This window comes from Bactrocera dorsalis, chromosome 4 (assembly GCF_023373825.1).
Source record: "Bactrocera dorsalis isolate Fly_Bdor chromosome 4, ASM2337382v1, whole genome shotgun sequence".
Taxonomy (NCBI): Eukaryota; Metazoa; Arthropoda; class Insecta; order Diptera; family Tephritidae; genus Bactrocera; species Bactrocera dorsalis.
In genome coordinates, this window is record NC_064306.1 from 4,143,168 (window position 1) to 4,163,534 (window position 20,367).

General features: G+C 33.1%; 1 protein-coding gene across 5 annotated transcripts in view; it reads left to right on the top strand.

Annotated features, from left to right (window-relative positions):
• The first annotated feature begins 13,354 nt into the window (after window positions 1-13,354).
• Window positions 13,355-20,367, top strand: part of LOC105232229 (uncharacterized) — a 271,887-nt gene continuing 264,874 nt past the window's right edge. For all 5 annotated transcript variants that reach the window (XM_029552761.2, XM_029552762.2, XM_019992426.3 and 2 more), the window contains exon 1: window positions 13,355-13,539. Coding sequence is in view for 1 of the 5 variants with exons in the window: in XM_049455937.1 (XP_049311894.1) it covers window positions 13,538-13,539 (2 nt within the window). In the remaining 4 variants the exon portion in view is untranslated. The remainder of the gene's footprint in view (window positions 13,540-20,367) is intronic.

The window sequence follows — 20,367 nt, forward strand, 5'->3', positions numbered from 1 at the left end:
ATCCTCCGAGCGCCTAAAAGATCACAGCAAGCATACTATATACATATGTAAATACAATATAGTTTTCCATAATTAAGCTAAAATGCCACAATAAGCAATTAAACATATGTTACGCATCAAAATCGAGAAAAAATAATAATAACGCCAAAAAGTATGCAACGACAATATTAAAAAAAACAGCATTATTAGTTAACAAAACGTCAACGCTATACATTTTTGTAACCATACCGACTAACTAAACAAAGCAATTAAAAAACAATTTTGTAAACAAATAAATTAAATTAATAAAGCGCTTAAAAGTATACCTTTGGTTTCGTAATTTTTGCTCATTAATTATATTTTACATAAAAACGCATACAAAAGTATTAAATTACCAACAAAAACAGAAAAAATGGAAGCAAATAAATTATTTGAATATCTAAGCGCCTAAAAGTAGACGTTTTAATTATATGCTTATATGCTATATGAGAATGTTATTAAAAAAAATGATATAATTATCTTATGTATAATAATTGCGTCATTTCATTATATTAATTTATTACAGCATGGAAAGCCTACACAAATAAACATATGTTCAAATTTCACGTACTTTTTCTGTGAAATGCCTAAAAGTATGCATAATATTTCTATGATATATTATATAATAAGTTTGTGTATAAAGAGTGTTGAGTAACATACTATTCATTAAAGGAAAATGAATTGTTTAAAAATTTAGTTGTTTTAAAACGTAAACTAATAAAAACGTCTAAAAGTATGCTTGATATTTTTGTAGCTTTTTAGCGCCACTAAACTATAAGCTTATCTATGTAAAGTTTCCAGCTCAGTTTAAAACTTTAGATAACATAAAGTAAAACCTATAAAACTAATCCAGCGGCGGCATATTGTATCAAAGCGCCTAATTGTAGGCACTGATGTTGAATATCTGCGGTTTGCGAACTACGAGCATGAAAAATTGGCATATTTCACGCTTATCTTGCAAATTGCCAAATAATACAATTCTTTATTGAAATATCGAACAACTTTAAGTTGGCGCCTAAAAGTATGCTAGTAAAACTATGATTTTTGCAAATTTATTCATACATTCGTAACAAAAGGGCATATTTTAGATAACCCTTCAATATATACGAAAATTAATAGTATTTTGAGGAAAAGAAGCCGCATTTTTCAAATTAATGCCTAAAAGTATGCACGTAAAAATTTATCTTCAAAAGTTATTGATAAAATATGCACATAAAAGGGTAGGAAATAACTTCGAACTTTGAATCTGCTAAGTTCTTACTGTTTTTTCAAAACTTTAGACACCTAAATGTATGCTAAATTAAATGGAGGACACGTCGTAATTAAGTAAATAACTTATTATTTGTATCGAGTTTACAGGCACAGCTGCCTTCCAAAGACGTCTAGCAAATTGTATTGTATGAAGCTGTTTTTAGCAGTCTTCGCCTGTCTAAATGAGAGAGTTTCATCTTAAAACTTAATTGCAATAACTGTGCCTAAGAGTATATTAAGATATATTATGTATGCAGTTGGCACATTGATTGATAAAGCGTATTCCACTATTTTTAAGCTGTAGTAAGCCCATATCTAATGGCCACCTAATCAATTTCTCACACAAATCATCATTAGAGCACGCTTTTAGGCGCAACATATGCACTACTTTTATTCACGTAACGATTAGCTAATGAACTTGCCGCCGCTTATCGGCAACTGGCGCGCACATGCACAGGTGTTAAGGATTTGCGATTTTCAACCCTTTAAAATCCAATTATGCTGTCAATTGTTGAAGCTTGGCGGCGCCAAGCAACAGCTACCAAGACGCTACACTCGCCAGACTTGCCACATATGTCGCCTCGCAAGCACATTATTTATGCAGCACAACAACAATGCGCACTACAACAATGCAATCAACGTTATAATAATGCTTAAATCATACACGCGCAAGCACATGCACACACACATACGCAACCTGGCGTGTAGGTGTTGCTGTTAGCGACTGCGGGCGGCAGTGAATATCAGCGCTGCCAACTGCCTTGTAGTCGTGCCTGCGCGCTGCTGGCCTTTTAATGTTCTGCTTATGCCCCTTTGGTTGGCGATAATGTCAACGCAGATATTCGTGGTGTGCTTCCAGGCGTTGTATTGCCCAACTGGTGTTCAGTTCTTGCGTTGCGGCATGCTTCAACGGCATACTTGAATCTGATCAAGCGCTCAGGCACTTCATTGTGTCTATCTGTCAGCGCCGCTATCTGTCGTATGCTAGCCCCTATAGGTATGCTTGCTTGGTCCGATTGTTATGCTCGACATTTATGCTTTCACGCTTGTTCACCTTTTATTATCAACTCATGTGTTGCGCATGTGACAGCGTTCATTGTGTGCCTGGTGTGTGCTATTCTTTTCTTATCGCTTTACTTTTTCATTGATTCTTAGTTTCCGTTACCCTTCCATATCGCTTAACACTTACCAAATTGTTGATAATAATTTCAATAATAATAGCTTAACCTAACAACTGCGCCACTTAGCTACGTGAAGTAAATATAAATGATTTTTTTTTGTAAATAATTGCATACATATGGGCGCAATGACACTGAAGCCTGAAATTCGGAACTATTTTTTATCTTATTAAAAGGGGTTTTTAAAGTTTTTTATGCATTTAAATTGCTAAGCGACCACTTAATATATGACACGCCTAAAGGTAGACTATGTTTTCTCACAAATGGTCTTAAAATCAGTGGAAAATCTATAAACTAGAATTATGAAGTTAGTGTTTTGAAGCCAAATGAGCTGAGTGGATTTTTGGTTTCATTTTAGGAAACGACTCTCTTTCCATGAGCAACCCTGGAAGCTTCCAACTCTTCAGGTTAACTTAAGGTAAAAATAGACTTTAAGGTGTTATATGAATAATATTAAACGGACAGGTCTCACCAAAAGGAACTGGTATTTTAAGAAGCTCAAACTATTTTAAGTCAGAAAAAGGGTAAGTATCCGTTATAGTATATATTATACCAGAAAAGTCGGAAGACAAGGAAATGGTGTCCAGAAACTAGATGAGACCGGATCTCAGATATCAGAATTTAAATGTTCGGAACTAGCCAAATATTAGATAACAGATATAAAAGATCTGAAGATAAAAATCAGAGATCAAAAGAGAGTTAACAAAGCCCAGAACACAAAGTATAAAAACTTAATTAACCATAAAAACAAAAAATTAGAGAACAGAGAACCGAAAACCAACCGAAAAGGTATAAAATGAGAAAGTAGATGAGTATATAAATGAGAGTTCTCAGAGCTTAGAGGATGATGTCCTGAAAAATAGTTATAGGTAACAGACTGACAAGAGACGGTAGGAAGAACAAGATATCAAAAAGGAAAGATGCCAAGATAGAAATCAGAAATCGGAGAAGAGTTATCAAAAGCCCGGGCGCAGAGAATAGAAGACAGATACTGAGTTATATATAACAGAGGCCTGATGATTTGGAAAATAAGATAAAAAGCAGACATCATTGGTTCGGAGGTGAGTTATCAAAGGCGATGAATAAAAGAGGGCTGATGAACTGGGAAATAATAAAAACAAAAAATCAATGACCAGCGATCCAAGACCAAAAACCAAACACTAGATATGAAAAAAATCTGAGACTAAAAGCTTGAATACTGAAGCCAGATAAAAGAGATCAGGTATAAAAAGAAATAATCATAAAGTAGAGCGCCAAGTTTAGAGGCCACAGACCATTTGCTAAAAATCAAATAGCTGGGACCAGGGATCCGAAGACAAAACCTGTAAAGTAGAGACTAGAGTACAAACTGGAAATATCAGAAAAACGGGCAATTTGATATAAGTTAAAGATCAAGACCAAAACCATAAAGCACAGGCGACAGATACCAGAAGACAAAGAGCGAAAACCGGAGAACCTTAACCTCGAAAGATCGCAAATATTTTGCCTGTTATATATCGCTTCGTGAAGGTAAGTCTTCAGCATTCACACCACCCATGTCCAACGGCTGTCCTTGTGCCACATTTTACATGCGCGTATTAAATTGTTTACTTATTGGCCCGTTTTTCATGGCCACAATGCATGCATTTTAATTAAAATCAATTTTAATTGATTTCGGAGCAAAAGTTAAACAAGTCGGCGGTGTGTGCCAACGCACGAAAATGAGTGGCCTTATGAGCGGCCAGTAAAAAAAAAACACAACAGCATAAGTAAACATAATGACAGCACGCAAAGCGCGAGTAGAAAAAGGGCAAGAGGAGCGAAAAAAATATAAACAAGTGAATACACGCGCGAAGCCCAGTCAGCACGCGGCACCGAGTGTAACTGTGGAACAAAGAACTGATGAGCACTCGGCGCGTGGGTCGCAGGCAAGTCGAAAAGCCATGCAGCAGGCGTCGTGTCTGGTGAAACGCGAAAATTGCGCTTTGTTCGCTGTTTGTTGGTGCTGGTTGTTGCTTTCACTTCAGTCCCGCATTGTTGTTTTTGTTTTGTTACCTTGCCCATATGGCCGCCACAAATTGATAAATAAATCAGACGGCAAGCGAGTTTTGTGCTCTCACTGTAGCTGGTGGAGTATAGCGTTGCATAAAAATTTTTCTAAACTTATTTGTTCTTGTTGTTGTTGTTGTTTTTTTCTTTTTTGCTTGTTGCCACTGATCTTTCGATCGGTTTGTTAGCCGCTCAGATAGTTGACTGTGCATTTGTGTTAATTATTATGCGCATTGTCAGACAGTATTGCCAATCTGCTCAGAGCGCCCGAAAGTATGCAATGGTAATGCGGGAACTGTATTAAAGGCCATAAATATGGAAGTTTCGTGGATTTAAACTTTAAAGTTAAGAATTTGAAAAATAATTGGTTTAAATTTTTTTTTCCTTTTTTTCAAAATTTTATGATATTTTAAAATTTTTTTGAAACTATTTTTTAATTTTGTAATCTTTTCCATATATTTTAATTTTATTTGTGGGGAAAACTTGAAAAAAAAATTGAAAAATTTATTATTGAAAATATTTTGGCATTTTAAAAAAATAAATTTTTGAAAATTTAAAAAGAAAGTTTTAAAAATGTATTAATTTGCTTTAAAACATAAAATGAATTTGATATAGAAAACTTTTTAAAATTATATATTTTCAGGCGATTTTCGAAAATTTTCCAAAGCAATATTTCAACTGCCCTTTTCCAAAATTTGTTTTACTTCTATTTTTCAATTTATCCTGATATTTCTTTTTCCGAAACATTTCAAGTTTCTCTTTAGCTTCACTTGATTCTTGGTACCTCGGTGTCATTCACATAGCAAAGTATGCAATTGGTAGTTCTTAAGAGTACTTTTCTACGAAATTAGCCACACTACTCCCTCTTTAAAGCAAACTTTCCACGAACTATTTGCAACAGTCACAGTCTACTAAGTCGCTGTTATAACTGTGAAGCGAGCCAAGTGTATCATGCAATTTTGCTAATGAGTTATTAGTAATAGAAATTATCAAGAAAAACATACAAACTTATAGTAGATTGTGCAGTTTGCAACGGCTAATACAAGCAGCTTTTAGTTGACCTTCAGTCTTCTCGCTTGTAATCCGTTGAGTTGAGTTAACTTGTTTTTAAGTTAAATTAAGAGGTGTGTGAAAGAATATTACGGATAATACGTGCGCTTAAGCTGAGCACAATGAGCGTGTTTGGCTTTCATACAGAGTCTTCCAAGTTAAATAAAGATTATGAAAAGTTTGTAGCAAACAATTAGGCGCATTAGCACTTTAAGTGTGTAATTTCTTGTTTTGAAAGTTTGGATTATAAGCAAAGTTAAGAGTTTTGTAGGTTATGGTTGATTGAAACTTTTCGGAAAACTATGTCAAACAATACAGAAGGTTTTTTAATATTGAAAAAATATGAAGCTGACCAAAATAATGTTAAAAAATTAGAAAATTTAAAAAAGCTTGAATAAAAAATGTTTTAATTTATTTATACGGTAGCTGCGACACTAATTTTTCCGTTTTTTGTTTTAATTATTTTTTTCAAATTTTTTCGAATTTTTTTTCGAAATTTTTTTTTCAAAAACTTTTTCGAAATTTTTTTTTCAAAATTTTTTCCAAATTTTTTTGAATGTTAGTTGTTTTTAAATATTGTAATTGTATTTTTTGTTTCAAAAATTTTTTTTTGTAATTATTTCTTCAAAAAAACGCCTCAATGTGAATCCACCAATTCTAAGTAACCTCTGTTTAACATCATCATTTGCTTATTCCACTTAAATTAGCTATGCTGCTTAAGAAAAAGTTACCTGCAGATAAAATCGGTTTATCATATGTACTCATACACTCGAAGGCCGATACAATAGCTTACAAACGGGCGCATATTTGATCCACCTACATTTATATACATTTCTAAATGCCTGAAAGGCAGCTAAGCGCAAAGAAAATAATACAAAATATCAAAAACAAACAACAACAGCAATAACAAATAACAAATAAACCAACTCACTCACATACACAACCACACACATGCGCACAGCTTATCAAACCACCCTCAGCGCACATGTAAAGAAACCGAACCCAAATGTTCACACACGTACACAAACACACAGACACAAGGATAGGCAACACGTCACAGCGTGTTGCGCTTATTACATTTCGCAAAGCATACTTATAGGCCTCAAAGCCGTCACACATATCTACACACTTGTGTGCGTAGTACAAACACACATACACACACACTAACACAGTGCATTGGTGCCAGGCAGTCTGTTGGTTTAACGATAACGGTAGCGACTGTAGCGCAGTACTACGAGTGAGCGTGAGAGGGAGAGAGTAGCGGATGTATGTGGGGTGTCGTCGTCTAGTGTGAGAGATGAAGTTGGCAATTTCGAAACCAACAACAAAAACGAACACACCTCAGCCTCACAGCGCTATATTCAAGGTTAAAGCGCTGAATTGCGGTTGCAGAGTGAGAACATGTGGGCAGCCTATGTAGTGAGCAGAGAGGGAGTTCACAAGTGCTCAGACAAATACCGAACAAAATACATTTGTTGTTGTGCCAAGCTTACTTATACTCTCTTATTCTCCTATTTTGCAAAACAAACTACGAGAACATCTTTACTACCACTTCAAAGAGCTCTCTCTCTCTTTCCTCATTCAGCTTTTATCAGCATTTGCCTAAATACTCTCTGACTCTCAGTTATGTTCTCACACTTTAGCCAACTCTTTCACTTACAATAATCATTGTGGCTCTCATTTGGTTACTGTCTAGTCTCTAAATATTTATATGGCTGCTCATTGCTGTCGGCATTGCCTTGTCCTTTGTGCTGACACGGACGTCCAACAGGTAGAACCTTGAGCTAAAAAGCATGCAACAGTTTTTATGTGCTCAATGGCTCAGAGCTGTTTTTGCTCCTTTCTGCTATTTTTATTCATAGCTAAAGGCAGCTGATAAGGTCGTCGCAGGCAAACACAAATCCATATATATTCATAATTAAATCTGAACACACAACAGTAATACAGCTAACTTAATGGATATGTACTTTTTGCAGCGAGGCTAAATGTGGGGGCAGAGTAAAAAGCAAGGACTTGTGATTTATGCTGCTAAAACATTTAAAAATTTCTGCAAGCAACATAAATTCTTTTGATTATAATTTTAATACTGAAAAAATTTGGCTTAAGCTAAAATTGAATGTAAAACTTCATTTACAATTGCAATCTCAATTACAATTGTGGTCACTATTATGATTAGATCAGAATACAAGAATACATTACAATAAGTTATGGCATAAGAAAGCCATTATAATTGCAATTCAAATGTTAATATTACAATTTTCATGAGAGCAAAAGCAAAGATTACTTTCGGTATTACTATTTCAGTGGTAATTACAATTAAAATTACTCTCGCCAATACAATTTCAGTAATTACAACTACAATTACTTTGGTCAATACTATTTCAGTGGGAATTACAATTACAATTATTTTCACCATTACATATTTAGTTTTAATTACTATTATAATTACTATCACCATTACAATTTTAGTTGTAATTATAAGTACAATTACTTGCGTCATTATTGTTTCAGTTGTAATTACAATTAAAATTACTCTCGCCATTACAATTTCAGTAATTAAAACTACAATTTCTTTCGTCCACACTATTTCAGTTGTAATTACTATTATAATTACTATCACCAATACAATTTTAGTTGTAATTACAACAAAAATTACTTGCGACATTACTATTTCAGTTGTAATTATAATTAAAATTACATTCACCCTTACAATTTTAGTTTTAATTACAACCACAATTACTTTCGTTTTTGCTATTTTAGTTGTAATTATAATTACAATTATTTTCACCATTACAGTTGCACTTGTAATTACATTACATTTACAATTACTAATAATTCACGAATATTGGAATTAGAGTCAAAACCTCCACTACGAATTATAATTAAAATCACAATTACAATTACAAATGCAATTAAAATAACAGTTATCCATAAACTAACAATTACTTTCACAAATACGATTGGAATTACCGCTAAACTTACAATAACGTTCACCATTACAATTTTCGTTATAATTACAGTTACAATTACTTTCACTACTACAAATTCAGCTGGAATTCTAATTACGATTACGATTACATTTACAATTACTATTAAATTTGCGTATATTAGAATTACAATCGTGATTACAGTTCCAGTTATATTAAATTAAATTAACAATTACTTCACAAATACCATTAGAATTGCAATTAAAAAAAATTAAAATTACTTCAATTTCAGTTATACTTATAATTACAAGCACAATAACTTTCGCCATTTCAATTTCCGTTGTAATTACAATTATGATTAATTATAATTACAACCATGATTACAGTTACAACTACAATTACCACCATTATTTCAGTTACAATTATAGTAGCGATTAAAATTACAGCAACAATTATCAATACTTTTGCCATTACTATTTCAATTATAATTACAATTGCGATTACATTTGCAAATACCATCAAAGTTGCAAACTCTAAAACTGTAATCATAGCAACAATTGTAATTATAATTACAAGCATAAATTCGGTAATTACTACAATTACATTTTCAATTAATATTATTGTTTCAATTACAATAATCATTACATTTAGAATTACAATTAAAATTTTTATGCAAAATAATTGAAAAATAAATTTTAAATATCAAATTATTAATGCTTACAGCATATAAGTGATTACACATGATGATTACTTTTGAATTACGTGGTATAAAGGGGAGCAAGTAATTGCGCAGCTCCATAGAACAGGTAAAGTCATTAAATCTTACTTGTGAGTTTAACACCCATGCCTCATCTGGGCAAAAAGAATGAAATTACCTAGAAATTTTGAAAAAAAAAAATGCGAGCTTCGTACAAAGGCTTCCAATTTTTGTAGTTCTAACAATAAGGTGGATGTTTCCCCTGAGTTGTCAGGTGATTACGGGGAAATCTAAGCATTCCATAATTTGTTTTCTAGAACTTTAAATCCAATTAGAACAGAGGATTTTATGACTTATCTAAATTCTTTGATCTACCGAATTCCACTTCATAGAATCTGATTATATATTTTGCGCTCTACTTTAAAGATCCTGATACAGGAAGTCAATTTACTGCAGAGCTTCCCGACACACAAATAGGCTTCTAAGTGAATACACTGTTTGATGCCTTTTGCATGCTGGAACAATATATATTACCGAAGAGTTCCCGACCAAACTAAGTACTTTTAGTTAGAATCCAATTAGATGTTGTGATTCATAGATAAACAACAACTACTTATTTGACATCAAACGTCAACACATCCTATTAAATCGAAGTCAAATGCGCGGCTTCGTTACATCTGATTCTGGCTGCCTTTGCTACAATTCTCCGAAGGGCAGATTAAAATAATTTACTTGTTACATTTAACCTGCGGACAGATTCATAAGTGGTACTAATTTTGTGGGCATCATTATTATGCTGATTATGGCGCCAAAGCGGAGCGGAAGTGAGAGCAATTAAAAAAGAGTTTGGTTAATTGAGAGCGCAAGGTTGAGTGGGAGCAAACTGAGAGCCAAATATAAGGCAAAGTTGAGTTGACATGAGTTGACAAAAAACACACAGCGTGAGTAAACCAAACGGAAAGTGAGAGGGATGCTGCTGCACGCTTGGAGCACCATCCCCCCCAAACTATGGACCAAAAGCAACAGCTGTACATCCTGTTGCTTCCACACACCTTTAAAGAGCACATAAGAAAAAAAAAAAACACAGCGAACTCACATCGAAGCGACCTTCATTGCTGCCCTCCAATCAATCGTTCAGCGTATCTTCGGCTATGCTGCTCGTGTGCGCGTCAGCAGCGCTGCTTGTGGCGACTATAAAAACGATGCGCAACACGTCGCTGCCGAACAGTTGCTTTTTGGTTGTTGCGCCACGAGCACGAGCAGCACTGCCAAGCCGAGGAAGCGGCCAGTCGACGAGCCGAACAACGAAGCGCAGCAGCAGCAGAAGAAGAAGACGTGTCAGCAGCGCCAACATCGACCAGCGCTTAAGGTGGCACTCAGCCGAACCGACTAGCAAACAGCTTTTCGAAATTAAAGGATGCTGTGTGCGGCTGAGAGCGCGAGAGCGTACGCCTGCCAGATTTGTTAGCAGTTTTCAGCCAACGCGACGTATAAGCAACCTTTTACACCTTTCACTGCTGCTCGGCGCTCACACAGCCTTCAGACGCGTTTCAACGGCGAAAGTGTACAGTTAGCTGACACGCATTTGGCGCTTATTGGAACAATATAGCTCTTGAGCGTGTGCGTGTGGGTGTTTGCCTTTAGTAACTGGGGAAAACACCCAACAATAACAACCAAACACGGCAGCTGCCCGCCGCTGACTACAACAAGTGTGCGCTAAAGTTTGGCATTTACGTTTGACAACTGATTGGAGCAACAAGTCGTGCAGTTTCGAAGGCGGAAATTATAGTTTTGAAATTTTAGAAAATAAAGCAGCTTAGCAACAACCGAAAGAAGTTCAAAAATTAATTCGAAAGTGCAAAGTAACTGTTTAATTGAAAAAATTTAAAAATAATTTCAAAAAAACTTTGCAAAAATTTCCGGAATATTCAAACAAAGTAAAACAAAAATTAAAAAAAATAATTAAAAAGAAAATTTAAAAAATTCAAAATTCGAAAATCGATAAAAAACTGTACAACTGAAAAATATAAAATTTTTTAATGAATTTTTTTTTTTCAAAAATAATAATTAAACAAAATTTTGGAATTTCAAACTAACACTAATACGAAACAATACAAAAATTGGAAAAATATATGAGTATTAACATGACATTCTGAGTACAGAAAATATTATACTGAAGCAAAAGTGTGTTAAAAAATTACAAAAAATTGCTGCGAATTTGAAAAAAAAAATTGTAAAACTTCAACTATAATGAAAAGCTAAAAAAAATACTAAAAGAAAAAAAAAAAACAAAAATAAAAAATAATTTGGAACACATAATTAATAATTGTGACAAAAACCAAGAATTTTGAGAACAAAATAATTTTTTTCCAACAAAAAATTTTTACAAAAGTTTTTTTTTTCTAAAACCTGCAACATTTCAATTCAATTTTTTTAATATTATATCTTATATAAAATCGTTGGTGGAACTTTGAAAATAAGTATGACTTTAAAAAATGTGAGTCACACTTTTTAAAAACTCGAAAACTTTAATTTTGAAGCCGCCAATTAGACAAAATAAATTCAGAAATCAGTGGAAATTAACATTATTGAGAAAATAAATAAATTTAAGGTAAACTTGAAAATAAAAGGAAATAAAAAAACATATTTGAAAATTTTAAAAACTTCAAACAATTCAAAAAACCCAAATTTTTCAAACTGTGTTAAAAAATTTTTGAAATTAATTATAAAAAAATTCAAACTTGGCTGGTTGCTGATCGTTGCTGCACTTAATAACCGAGGAAGTGTTTCATAAATATTTTTGAAATGCAAAACTAGCGGTGTAATTCTAAAAACTGGAGTACTCAATGATAATTTTACAAATAAAACTATTTTGGAAAATGAGTTTCGAAATATTACACAAAAAATTACAAATAAAATAAATTTAAAGACCGTATGTTGCGATATAATAGTAAATAAATTACAAATGACATAAATTTGAAAATCGAATTTCGAAATAATAATAAAAAAAAAAACAAATATTTTCAAAAAAGACTTAAAAAAAATTAAAATAAAAAATGTTCAATACTTGACAAAAGCGCAAAAAGTATATAAACTTCAAACTATTTGTTACTATAAATAAGAAATTATAAGTATAAAAAGCCCCTCACTCAAAGGTTTCTAAGCAAAAAAAAAAACAAATAATAAAAATATTTTAAATAAAAAAAATAGATATTTTCAAAAAAATAGTTTTTGGCAAAAAAGTAAGGCATAGTCATAAAAAAAACGCTCACTAAAAAATAACAGTAATATTTTGAATTTTGAAAAAAGACAATACAACAACAAAAATTTTAACTGTCGAAAAAAAATTTCACGAAAATAAAATTTGAAAAAAATTTGTTTGTAAGAAAAAAGTACGCACTGCATAAATTACTCCAACGGGAACTTGACACAGAAACGAATGTTGGGTTTATAAGAAACAACTAAGCAAAACATATAAATTGACCGAAAATATATGCAAATAAAAATAGCTGTCGAAAACAATAATCGACTGAAACAAAAATACAGCCATAAAAGACGCAGAACAACTATTTTACCAAAAAGAAGAAAATCACTTACAAGATATATGTCAAACCTCTAAAAAAGTACAAAAAATAATAAAAAATAATAATAAAAAAATAACAAAAAAGTTAAAAAAAATAACAAAAACAATTTAAAAAAAATAATAAACAAAATAATAAAAAAAAATTTAAAAAAAAAAAATCTAAGTAATTAAAAAAAAATTAAAAAATCATTTAAGTAATTAAAAAAAATAAACAAAAACGTACAAAAATTAAAAAAAATGTAAAAAACGTTTTTTAAGATTAAATACCAACAATAAAAAAATATAAAAAATGTTAGAAGATCAAAAACAAATATTAAAATGATAAATTATTAATATAAAAAAAATTAAATAATTATATAAAAATATTAATAATTATATAAAAAAAAAATTAAAAAAAGATAATGAAGTTAATTATTTACTGGCTGAGAAGAAATATCTGAAACTAAAAAACTCCAACACAAAAAAAAAACCAAATATAGTCACAGCTCGAAATTAGTTAAATAAAACTCCATTAAAGGCCATCTTGAAACCAAAATATTGTAAGCAAAGCAAAACATGACGTCTCATTTAAAACATAAATGTTTATTTTCGCTCGAAGAAAAGTAAATTAATTGTTAAAAAATCCTAACTGAGTATTATTGAAATATTAATGAACATAATTCGGGCAAACAGTGAGTATTAGTTAAAAAAAAATCAAAAATAAATTGAAACCAACAACCATCAGACCTGTTATTCGCTGTATAAGCAGTGCAACAAAAATTGAAGCATACCTTTAGGCGCAGCAACAAGTGGAAACAACAGCAAAATGTAAGTAGTTTTTGAACGATTCCTATGAACAGTGAATAAATATATATTTGTATATACTTTATGCGTATTTTTAGTAACTCCTAGTAATATATATTTATATATACATATATATAGAAGAAATATTTTAAGTATTTGCTATAAAAAAGTCGAAGTCATAGTCATCTTCTGGATCTATTTTCGTTGAAAAAGTGCTATATAAGATTTTACAAATAAAAACTAAAACTATTATGATAAATATATTTTCTATACCGCATTTTAACCTATAAAATTAATATGACCTAATTCGTTATATATAAACCGCTGCATAAAGGGTGCAAAATAAATGTATGAGTCTAACTAAAGGCTCCGCAGACTTCTAAAAAGTTTCTCTTTTTATAAAAATAATAAAAATATATATTATTTGATTGAAATGAAAACATTTCTTTTGAAAATTTTCATTTAAAAACTTGTGCATTCAGATAAAAAGTTAAAATTTTTTTTATTAATTTGTTAAAAATATTTCGAAGAAAAACATCGAAAATTGATTTACTAAATCGAAAAATTACGTGTAGGCAAATTTTTAGTAAAAATTTAAGGTATTTTATTGAATAAAAAATATAAAAAAAATTTGATTTTTATTATAAAAAATTTAAGGTTGTAGGCTGTTCGTTTACTGCTTTAGGTTGTGCAGTAAAAATATGTCAAAATATTGAATAAAATATTCTACAAATGTTTTTAGGACATTAGAGCCAGACCAGACGTCACTATGGGCATGGTATCATTCTTGACTCGATTCGAAATAAGAAACTTCTGCTTCTATGATTGACAGTTCAAACGCGGAATTAACATATTCACTGACATATCAAAGAGTTAAACAGGAACAGGAGCAGGTTTCTTCTAAAGTAATCCATATACAGAAGAATTTTTTTGCACCAAACTACTACAATTCGGTCTTTCTGGCAAAATTTTTGAGCAAAAGAGACGATGCCAAGTGGGCTTCTGCCTTAAACAGCATGCTTATAAACATACTAGTGGCTAGACCAAGCCTTAATTGCGGCCATTCCTAGCGCCAATACTAAGTCTCATTAGGTTAAACTTTTAGTAGGTAACTCAGTTAATATCAGCTGTGTACCCGATCATGTAGAAATATAAGGAAATGTTATGGCAGACGAACTGGCCCGATCGGGACAGCTAGAGGATCAATTGCTCTAAGCTGTCCCAGGCCATTCAGCTCCGTCAAAGGTTTGTTTGAGGCAATGATTCTTAAAGGAACAACTCAAGTCGTGGAATACAAAAAACACATTGCATATCAAAAAGTAACCTTCGGGTCGTGTTGATGGTGGACAGACCAAAAGGTTGCCATTTCTAGACAAGAGGGAGCTTAGTAGCATTGTAAGAGTCAACACAAGGTACGAGATCCCACTTTCAGATCATGGAAAAGGTAGATTTAACCAAATACAGAGTATAGAATGAGAATGATGAGACGCTAAATCATGATCTATACGATTGGCCAGACTTCAGCCGGATAAGGGCGGGCAAATTCATCAGCTTGGAGTGCTTCAACCTAAGAGATGTTGGGCAGCTGGGGTAGAAAAGAATCAGATGACTGATCTGGATAAGGCCAAATCCATTGAGTTACTGGATGAGGCTAAATTTGGTTATTGCTTGGGAGCACAATGGGTCTTATGATAGCCTGCGGTTTTGTGAAGAAATAAGTATAGCGTTTATACTCGATGCAGATTATATCTTTAGGGGAAGCCTTGATAACATGCTCCAGCATATCCTTCACCATATCCTTCAGCATTTCCTTCAGCATATCCTTCAGCCCACCACCAAAAGCACAGATTCAGCTCATTTGTAGCACAACGCTTGCTTGGCAGCTCTTTACTCGGACAACAGGAATAAATATCTGATTAGGAGGCAAACAACTGCAAGCGCAAAGCTTAGTTCCTATGCACACAAACACACTTTGGTGTAAACGGACACCCGTAGATAATCTCCATTCACCAATTATGCGGTTTAGATGGAGTAATGAAGAGCATGCTTGTTGCACGTTTAGTGCCACAAGTGCTGGCCGAACAGCTAAATGTGCAAATTTCTATGCATATATGCGCTTGCGAATGTATGAGTGTGTGTATATGTGTAAATAAGTGCTTCTAGATGTGTATGTATAGGTGTGTGCGTATGCCATGTAAATCGGTAGTGCAAATTCGAGCGTATGACCAACCATTTGCATTTACATTGGCATTTAACCAAACGCAAGCTGATATAGATACAAAGGCACAGTCTAATATAACACCCACACAATCACAAACACACCCACACAGTCATACACACACAGATCCAAACAGCCGGATATCGCTTTGCAATCGTGCACCACTCGTCAACGTACAATTGTGGCTCATCAGTGGTGCTGCGGCACGTCGCTTGAAAATCTGTTGCTAACATTACACCCGATGGTTCGATGCATGGTGGCGGGGAGACGGTTGGAAGAGCGCGGGCATTAGTAAGTAGTAGACAAAACAAATTGTTAGCTGATGGTGTGTGGATACAAAACATTGATGAGCGAATTATTTAAATGACTAAATGATGAGTGGAATTATGTTAATGAGAGAGAAGGGTGGCGGAAGTAGAACTTTCTACCCAAAGGAGAGGTGGGAGAGACACTCAAACTCTCTACTTTGACGGCGGAAGCGATGAAGACTGTAAAGAAGTGGGTTGCTGGAGAGAATTGTGAGGTTACGGTCTGAGGAATTATATATACTTGCACCTAGCTGATAATCTTCAGTATGGGAGCCAATAACTTAGACATTTTTGAAGTTATATCCGAGCTTGGGTTCAATCGAATCTCTAAAAAATCTTACTATTGGAGTTCAGCGACAGCTGAAGCTTGTTAAAGCTTTGAAAGAATCAGCTCTCCCTAAAGTGTAGCTCGAAGTTGCGGCATGTAGTTCAAAGCTCGGCTTCCTATTTTAGACCCACAGACGACAAAGCTTTACCATATGTATTTCTGGCTACTTTGCAGTCCTAAACTAGCATCGAAGGCAGAGAGCTCCAGCTTCTTTAATTCCTTAATATCTGTCAATCTTCACTACAATATCCAGTAACCTAGACACTTCTGTATTTATTTTCTTGCGTCCCAGGCAAGCTCCAAGCTAGCAAGGGTGTAAACGAATGGCTACTCCTTTTCGATGACTCCACTTCTTCATGCTTTCTTGCACTCTATATCCTCCGAGCTTTTGGTACTTCTGCAAATTCGGCAAGTGTTTGATATTTTGAGGTCCTCAGCCCATTCAAAAGTATATGCTTTAAGAACTACCCAAAACCAGTCGCACAAGCTCACTGAATTCAAAAACTCATAGACCATATAAGGATTTATGATTTAAGTAGCTCTCCATTACACTAAGAGTCACCCAAATGCACATCAAGCTCATTAAAACACTTTCCAAAATACAAACAAAGCTCTGCCTAAAAGTATGCCAGACATACGAGTCTGTAGTACAAAGTAAATAAAAAGAGTATCGTAAGCAAACCTACCAACAGCATCTGAATTGCCGCTACACTAGAGGCAAGCAGGTGCATTAAACGCGGATGGCATGTAAGTAATGTGAAGAAGCTCTACACAAAACAAATCACTACTAAATATCACGTGTGTGTGCACACGAAACACGGACGTGCCGCACTCTAGGGGGATGGGGGGCGTAAAGCAACAAACATATGAAGCACTAGTTGCGTCAAGCACCAGCATGCATGCACAAATTCAACGCAGAGGTAGGGGAATTAGGAAAAAAGTGTCATGCGCCTAAAAGCATGCTTGGGAATTTCACACATTCAATCGTTCAATCGTCAAATTGCGATGCGTGCTCTGCTGCTCGGGGATTAAGTGTCTGCTAATTTGTACGCAGTGACAGTGGCTTTGTTGCTGTTGCTACAACAACAAAGCTGCTGTAATAGAAAACAACAAAAACACGAATTGAAGCAAAGCGTCAAATAACTATTACCCAGCACGTCGCTATGAGTTGGCTGGTAATTTTCATTTATCGATATAGCGCTCTTAACTCTACACACACATTCACACTTTTAAAATCGGCAATCGATTTGTATGGGTGTGCGCCTAAAAGTAGATCAAGTGTGCGGGTAGCTAAGCAATAAATGCCTCGAACAACATTTGTATGCATTTGTTTTGGCCACAAGCAGCCCTAAATTCGTTGCATAATTGTGGCCCAAATTGTGTTGTGTTGATTGCAACGATTGCTTCGTTAATACGCCTGTCGTTAGGCAACATTTTCACATGCAAATGCTGTTGCCAATTGTTTGTGTGTGTGACTGGTCTCTCAGCGCTGTTGCGCTTTAATGCTGCTGCATGGGTTAGGCAAATGCGATTGCTGGCAGTCTTGGATTGTGTACAATTTGTAATTTGATGCCTAAAAGTCGGCAGTTAATTTGAAGTGCACATTTTTGTTGTATTGCCAATGGAATGTTTGGAGCAAATTACTGTAAAATTATTATTAGTAAGGTGTGAGTGGCAATACAAGTGCTGCAGCTGCTTAAAGACGAAGTGTGAAGCAACACGCGCCTAAAAGTGGGTTAAATTGAAAGTTATATTAAGGAATTGTGATGTACAAATCAGAAATCGATAAATATGAATTGTTTTATTTGCTTATAAAGACAAAGTTATTAATTTTTAAATGCATTTGAGACACTGCGCCTGAAAATATGCAAGTACAATTATTTATTTTCAGTTCTTATGTTATAAAATTCTAATTTCTAATGTTTTCTTGCGCTCAGTGTGAGTTAGTGTCAAGAACTGGTAACAAACTAGTGTTCTAGCTAGAGTGAAATTAATTTTTCGACAGAAAATTGCCTAAAAGTGGGCTGTTTTTAATAAGTCATTTGTTATACATACATACAATATATGAATGAGATATTTTTTATTGAATATATGATGATATTGGTATGCAAATACAAAATGTTGCTACCAATAGCTTAAGTGGTTGGTTGTTCTATAGAAAATCGCCTAAATGTGGACTATGTTTTACTAAGCCTTATACACGCTTTATTGTCCAAAAATTGTCTATTCAACTTTTTTAGATATTTTAAGTCGAAACACGTTATGTTGCTGCAAATCTCCAAAGGGTTTGGTTGTTTTACAGAAACTCGCCTAAAGGTAGGCAATCTTTTTAATGAACTAGATGACAAATATAGGTTCGAAGAGTTGTTACTGAATATTTTTTAAGCAATTGGAGTACGAATACGGTGCGCTGGGGCAAATGGATGGCTGTTCAATAAAGAAATCGCCCAAATGTAGGCAATAGTTTAATAAGACTTATATTTTGTACCATATATGAGTACGAAAAGCTTCAACTGTATATTATTTAAGATATTGGAGTGGAAATACGTAGTTCTACCACGAATCTCCTAAATGTAGGCTTAGTTTTTTTAAATTACCTTACGCGGTACATTTTTATAAAAGTCTGCTTTCAATAGGGGAAAATATCTTTATTTTTGGAAATATATTTACATAGTAATCTATGTAAAGAATTAATTTTAGTTCCATATTTTAATTATTTTAATTAATTAAATTTTTTTATTTAATTTTATTAATTTTTTTAATTTTTCTGTTTTTTTTTTTGGTAATAATTTATATTTTTATTGTAGTTCATTACTTAAATTGTTATTTTATGGTTGAGAATCTATATTTTTAATTAAAAAATTAAAGGAATTAATTTAAATAACTTAATAAATTTTAATTAACACAAAATTTACAGCTCTCATTACTCAAAAGCGCAATTCCAGTATTTTTTTTTATTTATTTACTGAATAAATATTCGCTGATCAACGACAAATAATTAAGGCAGCGTTAAGAATATGTTCTTCTTGTAAAAAAAAATGTCATTAAAATGTATTTATAGCATTAAATTCAATTAAGCAGCAATTATTAAATAAATATATAAATATTGAAGAAAATTATAAAGCATTTAAATGCATGTTTATCGGATGTTATTATTGCTGGCAGTGAAAAAATTTATGAAAATAAAATAATAATAAATATTTATGCGGATAAATTTTCACGAAATCATATTTTAAAATTAATTCAAGGATATAAAAAAAATTAATACAATTAAACATTCACCGGTGTATACACGCAAATTAATGAAATTAATATTAAAAGCACTACTACGCTAGCAAACAACAAAAATAATAACAATTAAAACGCCATCATTTGCGCACACAACAGAAATTTATTTACTCCGCTCGATTTCATTTGTTTATTTCAATTCAATATTTATTTACCTGCATTAAGCCACATAAAATTGATGAAAAGCAAAAGCAATAAAACAACAAAAACAAGAAAAATGGTGACTTTGCATGCAACGAAGCTATAATACCCTTCATAAATTAAAAATTTCCTGCATGGACTTGATTTTGAAGGTTCAGTTTGTATGGCGGCTATATGCTATAGGGGACCGATCTGAAAAATTTATTCAGAGATTGTAGCATTTTCTCAGGTAATAATCGGTGCCAAATTTTGTCAAGATATTTTGACAAACAAAGAAGTTGTCCATACAAGGACATGCGTGTAATCGGACAGGTTGTATGGGAGCTTTATGCTATAGTGATTCGATCCGAGCAGTTTCTTCAGAAATTGTAGGGTTGCTTATAATAATAATCGCTACCGAATTTCGTAAAGTTATCTCAACAAATAAAAAAGTTTGCCATACTCTGACTTAATTTTGATCGATCAGTTTGTATGGCAGCTATAAGCTATAGTTGTCCGATCTGAATAATTTGTTCGGATATTTTACTATTTCCTGGAATAATAATCTACACCAAATTTCTTGAAGATAT